The sequence below is a fragment of the Strigops habroptila genome, chromosome 9 (genome assembly GCF_004027225.2).
Source record: "Strigops habroptila isolate Jane chromosome 9, bStrHab1.2.pri, whole genome shotgun sequence".
NCBI classification, from domain to species: Eukaryota; Metazoa; Chordata; class Aves; order Psittaciformes; family Psittacidae; genus Strigops; species Strigops habroptila.
In genome coordinates this window covers 16239417-16253691 of record NC_044285.2, presented here as the reverse complement: position 1 = coordinate 16253691, position 14275 = coordinate 16239417, and the positions used below count along the sequence as shown (strand labels likewise).

Genomic DNA, 14275 nt, shown 5'->3' with positions numbered 1-14275 from the left:
TTGGTATAAGAAGGATGAAAGGGATGGGATCTGGTTTTAAGAGATCTCACAGAGGGTGCTGAGAACAGCATGTAACACTGGTGAGGCATTATTTCCTAATGGCTATCCTTTTTACATCTGGTATGCTCACATGGTGCTATGATAGAAAGACAAAAATAAGGAACAATAAGCGATACTACGGTGTGTTTATCAAGTCTTTTAGGAGGCCTGTCTCAGCATTGGTGGGCATTGGGTCAGGGCGGGGGAAAAGAATCACGCGGAGGTGGATTAGAAGCATATCGTGTCCTCACATGGACAGAGGCAGTGACGGAGCTTTGTCCCGGCTAATGCTCTCCTGCGTAGTTGGAGCCTTAGTTTAGTGAATTCTGCAGACTGTGGTGGTTTTCTTGCGTAGCATGCTCACTCCATCTACTGGTCATTTGTCACATTCACCACACCGGATGGTCATAATCCGTTCCAGTTAAATGAGCAACATTTAGATGACATCCAATATAAACTTTACCAAATTCAGCATAAAAATCTTTCTCAAAAAGAAAGCCTTTTAAGACATTTCATTTATAAAGAGTCTATGTTTGAAAATGAAAGCCAATGAACAAGGAGAGATTAACATCTTTTGTTAAACTGCTATAGACAAGCTTCTGGGCCTCTAAGTCCTTCCTCAGACTAACTCTCTTACTTCACTAAACATTTGAAAACATGACTCTGCAAAGTACATCTCCCTGGTAGTTTGACAGCAAACTTTTCAAAAGCAGTTTTGTAATTGCCAGCAAGTGTTCCAAATTATGGCAGGATTTAGAAAGAATATCCTTATTGTCAGCTCAGCATTAGCACAGCAAAGAAATAAACAGCTTGCCAGAAGAGGGGTAATTAACTGTCTGTTACTGCTATGCCCTCACCTCAATATGCGTGCAGCTGGTACTTGTTTCTGTGCTCTCCCGACATCAGTGTCGCAGTGGTCCCTTGGGCTCTGTGTCTGTTTCTACCTCATTAAAGGAGCTAATGCTCACAAAAAGGAAGCCAGCTCCCTTCCTTGCAAAGGGATCACATTCTTGAATGAAGAGACCACTTCTTATGTCTGAAGCTGTTAGAAAGAAGAAATTCAATGATGGTATTAAAAGTGCTTTTGAGAGCACACAATGAAAGGTGCTCTGAACAGATACGCAAGCCATTATCTTTTCACATTTCCATTTGTTCTGAAAGCTTTTTTTTCAGCTGGCTCTACTGTCTCTATTTTCTTTTATACCCTGAAAAATACATACACAGGGTTTCATTTGGCACATTCTGGTTTTAGTTTGCTGCATAACGATCTCCAACAGCAAGGAGCAAACACTTATTCTAGCAGTGAGTTGAACTGAGCAGCTTTCTATAAAAGAGAAGATGTATGTAGTACAGTGTATCTTGTCAGCTGTATGATTAAAGTTAGACTATCTGCAAACCAATATATTGTACGTGACTGAAGTTCAAGACACAAATCTGTGAAGGGTCCTGATGGTGCCTCTATCCATTAAAGTCCATCAGAAATACTTCATGAACCACAGTGGGTAAAACTCAGTCGCTAATGATAGCATAGTGGAAGATAAATCTCACTGTAGGAGAAAGATTTGGGGTTTTGGGGGTTTGTTTGGGGTTGGTTTTTGTTTTTCAGAACGTTGAGAAGGGTCTTCTTATAAACAAAACTATGTATTTTTGCTCCCCGTATTAGGTAACTTGAACTTGAGTAAGAAGGGACTTCATTTTTTTAATAGCATTGTTATTTTTGAAGAGGAATTTAAAGGAAACTGCTAGCATCATACAGAAAAGATTCTGGTCAACCACAGACAAAAGTTTCAGCTTCAATATATTCCACCTCAGCCATCTCCCCCCGTACTGTGTTTTTGAATTAGATTACAGACTCACTGGGGACACAAGCCACATCTTATCATATTTGTATTTAGCTCTAAGCAAATTACCAGATCTCAGCAAGTAATAATCCTTGGCATAAGATTCTAACCATTGACAGTAACTGAAGAAACAGCCATCACTCGATGTTCTAAGCACTCCTTTCTTTTCCTCCAAGACCAGATTTTTCTCAGTAAACAAAAGGTGAATCTCGGCACTGCTAAGCTCTGCTCAGTTCCACAGATTGAAGCCAGACATTATCTGCTTTATGTGCTGCACGAGCTTAGTAGTCTGAAGTAATTTACCAATGATTTCCATCTAACATACAGCTGTCTAAGTCTGTCAGAGAGGGTCCTGTTGCAGCACAGATACTGTCGTGGAGGAAACATTATTTTAAATTCTCCATACTGGATTGAGATTTTTCTTTCTGCCTGTACATTATGCATGTTGCAACTGCAGAGTAATTTGAAGTAGCAGTGTCTGCAGGGACCGTGTCAGGTGAACTTGTGCCTAGCTCTTTACTGGTACCTGCAGCTGCCAGTTGAAACAGTGGCTTGACTTGCCTTCATCTTGAGCTCCCTGTGGCCAGCAGCACTGTAAAACATGGAGAAAATCAATGGCTCCGGAGAGCACAGTGCCCTTTTCGAACCTGCAGAGGCACAGGGAACTGTGCTGAACACAGCCTATAAAAAGAATTGGAATATGCACATTTCATAGAATCACAGACTGGTTTGGGTTGGAAGGGACCTTAAAGCTCATCCAGTTCCAACCCCCTGCCACAGGCAGGGACACCTTCCACTAACAGCAGGTAGCTCCAAGCCCTGTCCAACTTGGCCTTGAACACTGCCAGGGATGGGGCAGCCACAGTTTCTCTGGGCACCCTGTGCCAGCGCCTCAGCACCCTCAAAAATTTCTTCTTTGTATCTCTGAGATAGGTCTTTCTTTATATCTTTGACACCTTTCTGACAGATTGCTAGCTTTCAATATAGAATGTCTGTATGGCATCATCCTATCCTTCAAACCAAACTAGTATTTGTGCAGGGTTAAGTATTAAGCTTTATGTAATTTTTTTTCCAGGTATGTGAAAACATGCTGTTGTAGATGAATTTTTACTTTAGCGCTCTTCGTATTTCCCTTTATTCAGAAAGAATGTGGTAGTTTGCAGAAAGAGTCCACATAGCACAGTCAGAAATACGTAACAATCACTTTTTCTCCTATCCTGACAGTACAAAATCTTCTCTCTTCCCCCCTAACTCCACTTTTGCATGGCTGCGACCTCTGTCACTGTGTTAGGTATTTATACGTTCTCAGCCCATGAGAATGAAAATACAAATTGTAATTTGCAGAAATTCTGAAAAAAACCCAAAAAACCAAATAAACCCAAACCAAAACCCAACCAAACCAACGTTTAAAAACATGTAAGTATTCCTTAGTACTTTCCACAACTATCCTCTGGAATCCTTTGAGTGTCAGCAGTCATTATTATGTATTAAATGCTAATAACTGCTACGTTATTTAAAGTTTAATAAACTTTGCTTTCTTTTGGCAGATTTGCAGCTTAATGCGAGGTGGAATAGCTGAGAGGGGAGGGGTGAGAGTAGGACATCGTATTATTGAGATCAATGGACAAAGCGTTGTTGCTACTGCTCATGAGAAGATAGTACAAGCATTGTCTAATTCAGTGGGAGAGGTAAGAAAACAATTAAATACATCATCAAGGAATTAACTGCTGAAAAAATGTATGTTTCAGTTGAAAAGAGTGTTTTAACATAGTATTAAACCCACCACCTCAGTAAATTGGACTTGAGCACTAATAACAAACAGTTAACATTTTCTGAACAATTAGATGCATACTCACTACATTTTTCTGACTCATTTTCAAGAGTTCCTGTCATGACTCTGACCCTTCAACCAGCTCTTTGAATTAAACCAATCAATTAAGGGAAGAAATCATTCAGGCATGTTAGCTATGAAAATGTCTCTTGGCTTATCATTATAGCATGTCATAGAAATAAATCAATATTCAAAGGGCTGAGAGATTCAAGATTCAAATTTATGTACCTTTTAATCATTTAATTTCCACCGAATGTCTCCAACTTACCTTGGGAATAAGACATCGCTCTCCAGTATTTTTAGGGAAATCGGCAACGAGTGAACAAGATCCTGCAGTTTATCTAAATCCCTAGTGAATGTAGTGGCAGTTTCATACACAGCCCTGGCCAGATCTTCCACTAGCTCCTTTGCCAAAAATCAAAGAGAACTTGTTTTCCTGTGGAAAATGACACCTGAAGACTACTACTGAGTACTTGCACATTGCCAGGAACAAAGCTGTAGATTTCAATAGTACCCCCATGCCTTTATGGTACCTCTTTGTAGCAGAACATCTCACTAACCAGATGAGGACACTATGACACTATTTTTCAGAATGAAGAGACCAAGAAATCAAGGATATGGCTGGTGAGGGTCTGTATTATCAGTTAGTAAAGTTTACATTCCTTCCTCTGGCATTGTCTGACAGGTACTTACAGCTGTTACTACAGTTCTGATACAACTCTGATTACCTGATGCCTTCAATCCTCTTAGTCCTCTGACACTTATCACAGTACTATTTGTAGAAAGAACTTAGACACACCAGCCATGAGAGAACCTGTTCCATCAAACTCTTGACTGGCATTTAAGTATCAGGTGATAAGTTTTGTGTTCAGAGGATCACACTCCAATTACAAGAAAATATGTACAAAATGAGACTCCAACAGGGAAGAACACAGAAGAAAAACCTAAGTTCAATTAATATCAGAACAGCAGAAGGAATTTTCAGAGAGGTTTGTGCTGCTGCTTTTTTAAGGGCTGTAACCAGAGGAAGGTATAACAATAGAAAGCCTTTAAGTATCTTTTTAAGCTGTATGATGTTATATCACATTGTTGTTATTAAAAAAAAACCTCAAACAACAAAAAAACCCCTAAAACCAGAAAATAACACCACATTAAAAAAAAAAGAAAAAAATAAAATCAAAGACCACAAACCAGCTTGTTAGAACCAGAACACTTTGAACTAGAAACTTTGGTAACATTCACAGCTATAGAAACCAGGAGCAGAGTCAGACTGGCCCTTACGGATTATTTTAAACTAGTAACAATTCTGTTAATTTCTGTGTAACTCAATTGACAGATTCACATGAAGACTATGCCAGCTGCCATGTTCAGGCTTCTAACTGGGCAAGAGACACCCCTATACATCTAGCGTGCGACTCTTGCAGCAAAGTAACTAAATGATTCCATCAAAGCTGAAGATAATTTTGTATTTTGTATGAACAAAAGGCTTTGAAGCTGACCTGAGGACTCCAAAACAAGGACCAGACAGGTGTCTCTGCCTTTTCTCTCCTTCCTTTTTATTTCTTTGCCAAAAAGTGATGAGAAGGATGGTCCAGGACAATAATCACTGACAGAAACCTTTGTAACGCATTTAAGTATTTTGCAACATCTTCTAAACTTTTTTCTCATAAAACTTCAAACATATTTATTTGTAACCTTTATGTGGAGTGATGTATGTATGTATGTCTGTCTTGTTTGATAACACGGTGAATGTGACTACTTGATGAATGAGACCACAGGAAATGGTAAAGAGAAGCAATTAGAGAGAGTGATGGCTGCTTCAAGTTAAAAAAAATCCCAGTCCCAGAAAGTGATCTGACAGTGATGGCTTTGCAGAATTTTAAAGCTGGTGCCGAATAGATGGTATTTCAGTGGAAGCAATGTCTGCAGTTAAAACTTTTAGATTCTAATGTAAAGAAAACCACTGTAGTACTTGGTATTGTTATGACAAGTGTAACCTGTTTGGCAAGGTGTGAACATAAACATGTAACAAGTGTTTCATATGCTAAATAAAGAATAATTGCCACAAGATTAAAATCAAAATATTTATTTAGATACATATTTATTTTTAATGCTTGTGATTTTTATGGTTTAACAGAGTTATTTCATGGATAACTTATTGCACAGGTTGTGTAATGTATGTGTTGGGCTGGGCTTTTTTTTTCTTTAATTTTTGCATATTACCTTCTTGATTCTATTAGCTCAAAATGGGAAAGCCATGCTTACCTGTTTCTGTCTTTTATACAGCATTCGTATTCCTAAGGCAATGTGTTCTGAATGTAAATTGTTTTGACAAATAACCTAGCACCATCAGCAGTATTAGAATGTGTATAGATAAAAAAAACTAGTAGTAAAGTTGTATTCCTTCTGACATAAATGTTAATCGGTGTAACTTTTCATCTAGGTTTTTTTTCTTGGCCAAGGCCTTGAAGAAAATACACTGTGACTTAAGAAGCCTTACCATGCAGTAACTAAAGAACTTTAGATGACTGTACTTCCAGGAGTAGTGTGTTGCATGCAACTGACCTTAGGAAAGAATTAACCTACTATCACTAATAAATCTGAAATAATAAAGGAAGCTTGCTTATTTTGTTTGTTGTGTAAGTTTACGTAATGAAAAAATCCAAGTAAAAGATCATTTAATTCTTCATCTAAGTGCAGTTGCAAAGGTAATTTTTTACAGGAATTAATCTCTCAAATTAGGAATTTGTGTGTCATTAGTATCTTGAATAGATGCTTTCAATTAGCATACCTTGTTGCCACTGGATGTCACTGTAACTTCACATCAATACAGAAGCATGCTATAATTAAAATACATTAAAATGGATGATTCTGTAAAACTTAAACTACCCATCTTCAGCTACATTCCTTTGTGACCTTTTCACAGGATGTCTGCCCAGCTCAGAGTGACACAAATGAAACCAGTGTATGATTTAACCTCAAATGGAAACTAACGCTACTGACAAGCACTGCTGCAAAAAAAATAACCCCCTGAAACGTCAACCTGTGGTAGGTTCTTTAAGAGAACCTTTTGTTTAAGGCCTTTCCAATTTCCTCTGAGAGAGCCAGGATGAAGCTTGCACTGGAAGACGTTTTTGGCAGACCTGTGTTTGTGCTGGTAATCAAATTAGCGTCAATGATAATTACTTTTGGATTATTTTTTAAGATCAATGTTAAATAAATCATAAAGGCAGCAGAACCACAAGGACATGTTTTAGTAATGCAGTTGTCAAAACTGCTAATTGGAGACTGGAGTCAGTTCTTTTTGAAATAATGTTCAAGGCTCTGCTAGATGAAAATTCATCCAACTTCCTATCAGCATTTGTAAGAAGTCTATGAAATATCCTTTTTGGAAATGCAGAATTTCAGAGACTTCTTCCCTAATGCATCTTTTGGTCACAATTTGCAGAGCTGACTTCAAGATCAGTTTTCAATAGCGTATGCTACTCCACTAATGAACTCATGAGCAATCAAACCAGAGCAAAATAAACCACACTGCAGCCACCACGGCAATTTCAAAAGGCAACATGGGCGGAGAGGGGGAGGGGGGGGGGTGTTTAATAGGACAGACCAGTTAGCCTGGCATGAAAGACACAGGGAAAATGGATTAGAAGCAGCACTGTATGTGCAGGTGCATCACCTTTATGTTTCTACCCAAATCAGTTGTTGAGAAAGCAAAGTCCAGAAATACTTTTTATTAAAACACTGATCATAGTTAAAACACTTTGAGGTACATTAAATAAATACAACTTTTAAGTTGTACAGCCCGTCTCTGGCACTTTCGCAATGATTTTCAAGAAATGCTAGGCAGCATTAGTAGCATTTCTGTAAGTACAGTGAAATAAACACATTTCTGGTTGGGAAAACATTTGTTGAGATTTGACTACCAAATCAGTTAAAATTTCGCAAAAATCAGAGCCGAAATTTACATTCAGAAAAACAGGTGTTCTCCTCCTGCTGTTTGAAAAAAGTGGAATTCCAAGGGAAGACACTTTTTCCTTTTTAAGTCATCCACTACTTGTATTTCTCCCAGTCCTGGCTTCTTCCATAATTCTTTTTGCTGGAACCACATACCTGCGAATATTATCAAAGGATGGTCTCCCGGCAAACTCCAATTAAACTGTGAGGCCTGTCCCGCTGTAAAGGGCGAGTGATATGGGACCTACGTGAGAATGCAACTGGAGAGCTCAGAGCACCACAGCTCTGAAGATGAAGGTCTTCTTGAAGTTGATTTCTAGAGGTATTCACATTCTGCTGGGAACTTGCGATTACCTGTTTAAAAGGGCAGGAATCAAGAAGTTAAAAATAGGAAAAATGGGGTAAGAAATGTTTTCATTTAAAAGGTTCAGTCCCTGAGTATTAGTTCACTTAAGTTATCTAATAATGGAACATCCCCAGAGGAGTTTATGCAGCCATCTGGAGAGCCTCTCACTCTTGGGATGAGACAGAACTGTTCCCAACAGCTGGTCAGGGCTGAGTACTGGCTACCAGAAGGCACAGTCAGGCTTGAAAGGCATCAGTCCTCATAGCTATGCCCGAGTGTTGAATCAACAATGGTACAAACAAGTACTTTTTTCTCTCTACGCAAAAAGGACACCTGTGGAAAAGGTGGCAGCTCTGCCTTGTAACTGACAAATATGAGTTCGGCACAAATTAAATTCATCTGTTTCTTTGAAGAGATGCTACTAGCTTTGCCAAGGGTGGAAGGTGACTAAAACCTTGCAAGCCTGGTAAACAAACATTTTGGTGTTCATAGAACTGTCAAGCTACTTCACAAATCTGAATTATACAAGTATTTTACCAAAAATTCTGGGGCTTCTTAAGTAGATTGCAGGGATGCCTTGGACTTTCACTAGTTAATAATGGTTTTTGTCTGAAAAAAACCCACGACCTACTAAAATTATTTCCTTAATGTGAGAGAATGGTCTGTCTCTCTGGACCTAAGAAATCCACACAGGATAAAAATTGAGCTGTTGGTTTCTGGTTTTATGATCTACATAAACACTCGCATTTTTTACACTGTTTTGTTCTGTGAGAAACTGGTTTTTTCATTTGAAGAAAACAGTTTTCAGCTTTCTAACCTTGAGGATTTAATGACCTATACATTTTGTTAAGCAATAAAAGTGTTAAAATTTAATTCCATACTAACACTATTAAGTATGTCATGATAGTGCTGCTTTTCTACCCATGTGACTACACAGGTTACAGATATGGTGGTACTTCTTTGTTCTTCGCAGGTAGCAAAACCAATCTTTCAGCAAGCTTTCCTGAATGCTGTATGGTTCCTGCTACAGATCAGACTATCTCACACGCTGTTTAAGTGTTATTACATCCTATTTTAGAACTTGGCCAGATTCCCTCATTTGGGGATCAGCAGACTAATACCATAGAAATGACACTATCTCAGAAGGGGGGAACAGCCCCCAAGCACTTATCCTTAATTGTCTGTACAGCTCTGAAAACCCTACAGGCACACTGAATGTGGTTAGTCAGTACTAAGAGCATTCTGCTTTTCAAATCCACCAACAGAAAAAGGAACATCATTTCTATAGGTATCATTCTGGTAATAATACTAGCAAGAGGTGATTCATCAAAACCTGCAAAAAAGATGTATTACTAAACATGCATTAGATACTACAAGTTCCTGCCACTACTAATTCCCTTGTTTTATAGGATTCCTTCCAGGCCTTGTGTCTGTTTTATTCTCACTCAAGGTGAGAAGATGCATTATTCCTCCATTTGGAATAGCAAAATTTCTCAATTTTTTTCTTAAGACTAGCAAGAGTCATTACCATTCTTCTAGCCAGGAGTAAGGGTAACTGCACTGTCCTGTATCTCTACCCGTTCTTTTCAGCTAGTAGCTTATGCTGTGCAAATACATTTGCCTGAAAATATAACAGATCCAAGTCAGTTCTGTGTATCTCTAAGTGTATAATCACAAATTCATGTATAGAACAATCACAGGTGCAGAAAGATGTTGGAAATAAGAGAGGATGACTATCCCTGTGTAAATCAGTTCCCTATAGATCTCCTAGGATATTGCTAGGCCCAGCTGAAGAATTTTAAATGCATTTATGAGTGCTTCAGCATAAAACGCTCCGCTGGCCAATAAATATAAGAATTTCCTTACCATAAAGGAAGGAATTGTCTGAACTATTTAAAACTGTAAAAACATTTAAATACAGTATTTGGCTATCACAGTTGAACAAATCTTTAAACATACATGGCCTACCTGGTCTATAATATTGGCACTGAAGATGGCTTCTTCCATGTGTCTTTCATCAGATTTTATCACTGATCGTATGCTATTCACTACATGACGTACTTCTGGAGGGAGATTACAGTTTGAATGTTCCAAAAATTTTGCCACTAAAATTTTTGTGTCTTTATAAGTCTTAAGGTCCACTAAAGAGTATGGTCGCTCTTTTGAGACTTTGTGGAAAGCCTTTGGCTTCAGGTGTAGATCAAGCTTCCTTGCATCCCTCTGTTTTCCAGTTGGTAGGAAACTGCTCAAAGAATGCTCACAAGCAGAGGCAGCCATATGACAACCAGAAACAGGAACTAAAAAAGGGGGGGAAGAATATCTTTAAAAGAATAGTTTAAAAAAAAAAAAAAAAAGAAAAAGAAAAAAAAAGGCAAAACACATACTGTCACAGAAGTTTTTGCTTTGTCATAAAATGTCTGTTTTGTCTGAAGAATAACAAACCTACACAATTAAGGAAACACTGCAAAATGTGTCATTTTAGCCAGGGATCGAGAGTAATGCTTTCCCATGAGCAAGGACTGCATTTAGGATGAGTGGCTGGGTAATTAAAGTACTTCATAAACCACAGCCATTTTTGTCACCTCTACTTTCAGAGACTTCAGTTGACATTAATGGTAAGGGAAGTACCAGCTACTCAGTGTTAACATGTGTAACTTGTAATGTTTTAGCACGCACCTTCCCCCCCCCCCCAACTTTAAAGGTAACGTTCTGCTCATTTCTAGGCCTCAAAAATTGTAAGCAGTGAATAATATAAGAGATTAGTAGAAAATACAGAGAGTAAAAATTCTAAACTAAACCAGAGGACTTTACTTGCAGCATTTATTTTCACTCAAAGGCTGGTTCCATTGGCACTGTACATCATATGCATGCTGTTAGTGATTTTTCTGCTCTAGATTTTCTAGAGTTTATCAGAAGCTTTTAATTATTTTTAAAATAAAAGAAGGAAACAGTATAATCCTGCGTTAGAAAACTGATACCTCACCTGTTTGTAATGTAGCTGGAGACAATCCTGCATCTTGACACTGGCTACATATAGGAGTCCAGGCACAATTATCACCTTTAACCAGAGAGAGAAAGAGAGGGAGAGCAAAAGAGAGAGCACACAGTCAGGCCCTGCTGTCCTCTGTCCAAAGCAAAAAACCCCCCCAACATTGGACTCTTTCATTATCTCCTTTACAGAATGAAACTACTCTGAAGAAATACTACTTTCAAGATGTCCATTCATAAAGAGATGTTACTATACACAGAGAAGTTCTGTAAGCTGTTAAATGAACACAAAGATATCGTTCCTGCTTGATGATTTCCTCTCTCTTGCACAGCTATCTGATCCTCAATACTTCAGGCTTCTAAGGTCAGAAGCTATGGAAGGCTTCCTGCGAGAGGCAGACTTCAGACTTTCCTGTATTTCCTTGGCAGACAGTTTATCTTTGAAAATGGAAAAAAGAAGGAGGATGAATCTCTCTTATTTCTACGCAACCAGCATTTTATTCAGTAGTTCTATCTCCTTTCTTTTATAGATACTCATTCCTAGCAGGACAAATGCTATACACTACAGACTAAATTAATGGTTAGGTAACCACTGGTGGTTATCAATGATCCAATCAACAGCAAGTGGTTACAGAGCACGTACAAACAGCTCTGGACACAGTTGCCTTGTACTAACAGAGTTTCTGGGATGCCAGCACAAGGCTCACTGACGATGAGATCACTGTAATTACTGCTGCAGTCTTTTGGATTTCAAGCTTGTGACAGTCAAGATGGAACAAACCTTCACATTTACGCTAAGGATGTTGACATCTGTTTCCAAGACTGAAAACTGTTTTGAAAGCCTAGGTAGATTAGATGAGATTTTCTTCCATACCTTCAGGGAAAGTTCATAGTGAAAAGCTGGTATAATCCTCTCTGGTAGAATGGATAATTAAATGAAGGAAAAGAAATGTAAGGTGCTGCAAACACAGAAAATCTGTAAGAAATTAAGGGAGACAGCTTCTATTCTGATTTTAATTTGCTTTATTATGCTGAAGTACTGCAACACATGAATCATGGCACACTTATTATAAGGAGACACTTCAGAGCTTCTGTCTTCCCATCCATTTATTATACTGCTTAATGGACTGGTGGCACAGTCAAAACTATACCACTAGACATTATCCCGAATTACCTGGAACACATGACACTACAGTAATTGCTCAGGCACTTAACTGATATAGCCACAAAGTCTATCGTATTTGATTGCAGATTAAGTTTATTGTCACAAGCATCAGTGCTAGACGTTCATTTTGTCTTCCTTTGCCAAGATAAACGTTACAGGGAAAAGACAGGAAAACGTGCAAATCTACAGTATGTCTCTTACATGAGTTATCAGTGGTAATGACATGTAGTTACAGCTCTATCTTTCATATGGTCAGTCTATTTGACCAGTTGTTCTTCTCCAAGATGATTTTAAAAAGTAAGTGTATGTTACATGTTACTAAAAAGAAAAAAAAGAAGAAAAAAACGATCTGAAAACCCCAAACCCCCAAAAACCCCAACCAAAGAATGCCAACAAACCCCAAAAGCTTTTTCTTCTGTGTTGATGGAGCTCAGTCGGTTTCCTTTATCTTTGCCTACTGTTCAACCCTGTGGATGTATTTTAAAATTCTGCAGTGAATACCCATAGCCAGTTTTGAAAAATCCAGATCAAATGCCTTTTTTAAAGTTACAAGGACTGTAAAAAACTTCAGCTGTGCGCCACAGCTTCAGGGCTGCTACATGTTATCAGAATTGTGCTGCTTCTCACCAATGTATGACTTCCAAATAAAGTTCAACAAAAAGTAGAGGAAGGAGAAGTGATGTGAAGTTGTGAAAACCTTCACCAAGTAAAATTTTGCAAGCTGTCGTTACCAAGCAGACAAATGAAAACATGCACACCTAGACTCAACTGCTTCTGCTAAGGATTTCATTTTAAAGAGTCTTCTGTGGGCAGCAAAACGAATGGCAAACTAGGTAAGTACAAACACGTTCCCTCTGAGTTACTCTTTCTCTTGCTCCCCCTCTGCTGTGTGTAGATCAGTAACTCTAGAACCATCCCTACTCCTTTACTAAAATCATTGCTAAGACCAGTTACATCTTGGTAATGTTCAAACTGTATCCCTCAACTCAAGTAGGGCTAAGAACTTGGAAATTAACCAAAATAATTCCCATAATGCCACTTCTGAAGAAAAGATGATGGATGTATTTAGGACAGGTTAAAAATGAAGGCAGAGCATCTGTTCTGCCAGGTGTCCCAGCAGTCAGCTTAACACGTAGATACGGCTGCCTACAGCAATCTCTCAAACACTACTCAGAGCATAAGGAGCACAACACTGAAAACTTGCAGAGTGGGATCCAGAAGAGAGAGAGCTGTTCTTGTCTTTGGCACAGTAGAAAGGATTCAGAAATTCCTACTTAGTATCTGCATGACAGCTTCATAGCACATCTATCCTAGCAGAGTAAAGTTCCAAAAATAAATGCAGACTTCTAGATTAAAGATTTGCTTTTCCTGGACAGGATGTGCTAGATTTCTAATGATAAAAGATGTGCAATTTCTGAGCTAAGTATGAGATCTCTGAAATTTGCAGAAACAGAATAATGATGCAAAAAGTGTAACAGAACCAACACGTCCTCTTCCTAAATGAAACCAGCGTTTTGTCTACTTGTTTAGAGCTAGTCACGTGATTCCTCCTCTAGAGCCCTTAGAAAGCCCAGTGAACGCATCTGCAACAGCAGAGTCTACGACATCTTACAAAGCTTGTAATCTTTGCTTTCAAGCCACTTTTCCAGGTTACCCATTCGAATCCATCTAAACAGCTTTATTCCTATTGTAACACCTACACCTTTCAAATGGTTTAGACAGTTCTATGTCCCTCTGATAGAGCTATTCTCAACTACATCAATCTTGTCTTCTCCACTAACAAGTGGATTTTTATGAAGGTAACACTGTTCAGCTAATAATGTTTCCTCTTGTCTTTGCTACTTGCCTAGAAGGAGATTCATAGCAAAAGACGCCTGTCCACAACAGCCAAAAGCTTTCCTTTTCATTTATAGTTTTGTCACGGGCTACATCTTTCATTTCTTTGTAATTAAAAAATTTTCACTGTACACTCCAACTTGCCACTACGCAGTCACACTCTGCCTGCCTCTGACTTGTGCCAATACCATCAGTGGTAGTGTCACCTTCAGGAAACACAAACCACTGTACGATGAGCATGACAGCTCAGGTAATCATTTCCTAAATAGACC

General features: G+C 38.5%; 2 protein-coding genes across 13 annotated transcripts in view; one reads left to right on the top strand and one right to left on the bottom strand.

The window, feature by feature from the left end:
- APBA2 (amyloid beta precursor protein binding family A member 2) overlaps window positions 1-6596 on the top strand; it is an 86301-nt gene extending 79705 nt beyond the window's left edge. For all 5 annotated transcript variants that reach the window (XM_030497972.1, XM_030497974.1, XM_030497969.1 and 2 more), the window contains 2 exons: window positions 3428-3568; window positions 5048-6596. In XM_030497972.1, the coding sequence (XP_030353832.1) occupies window positions 3428-3568; window positions 5048-5119 (213 nt within the window). In that variant the 3' untranslated portion in view covers window positions 5120-6596. The remainder of the gene's footprint in view (window positions 1-3427; window positions 3569-5047) is intronic.
- FAM189A1 (family with sequence similarity 189 member A1) overlaps window positions 6538-14275 on the bottom strand; it is a 102271-nt gene continuing 94533 nt past the window's right edge. For all 8 annotated transcript variants that reach the window (XM_030497975.2, XM_030497976.2, XM_030497978.2 and 5 more), the window contains 3 exons: window positions 10998-11072; window positions 9983-10311; window positions 6538-8022 (listed from right to left, as the gene is read on the bottom strand). In XM_030497975.2, coding sequence (XP_030353835.1) covers window positions 7837-8022; window positions 9983-10311; window positions 10998-11072 — 590 coding nt within the window. In that variant the 3' untranslated portion in view covers window positions 6538-7836. The remainder of the gene's footprint in view (window positions 8023-9982; window positions 10312-10997; window positions 11073-14275) is intronic.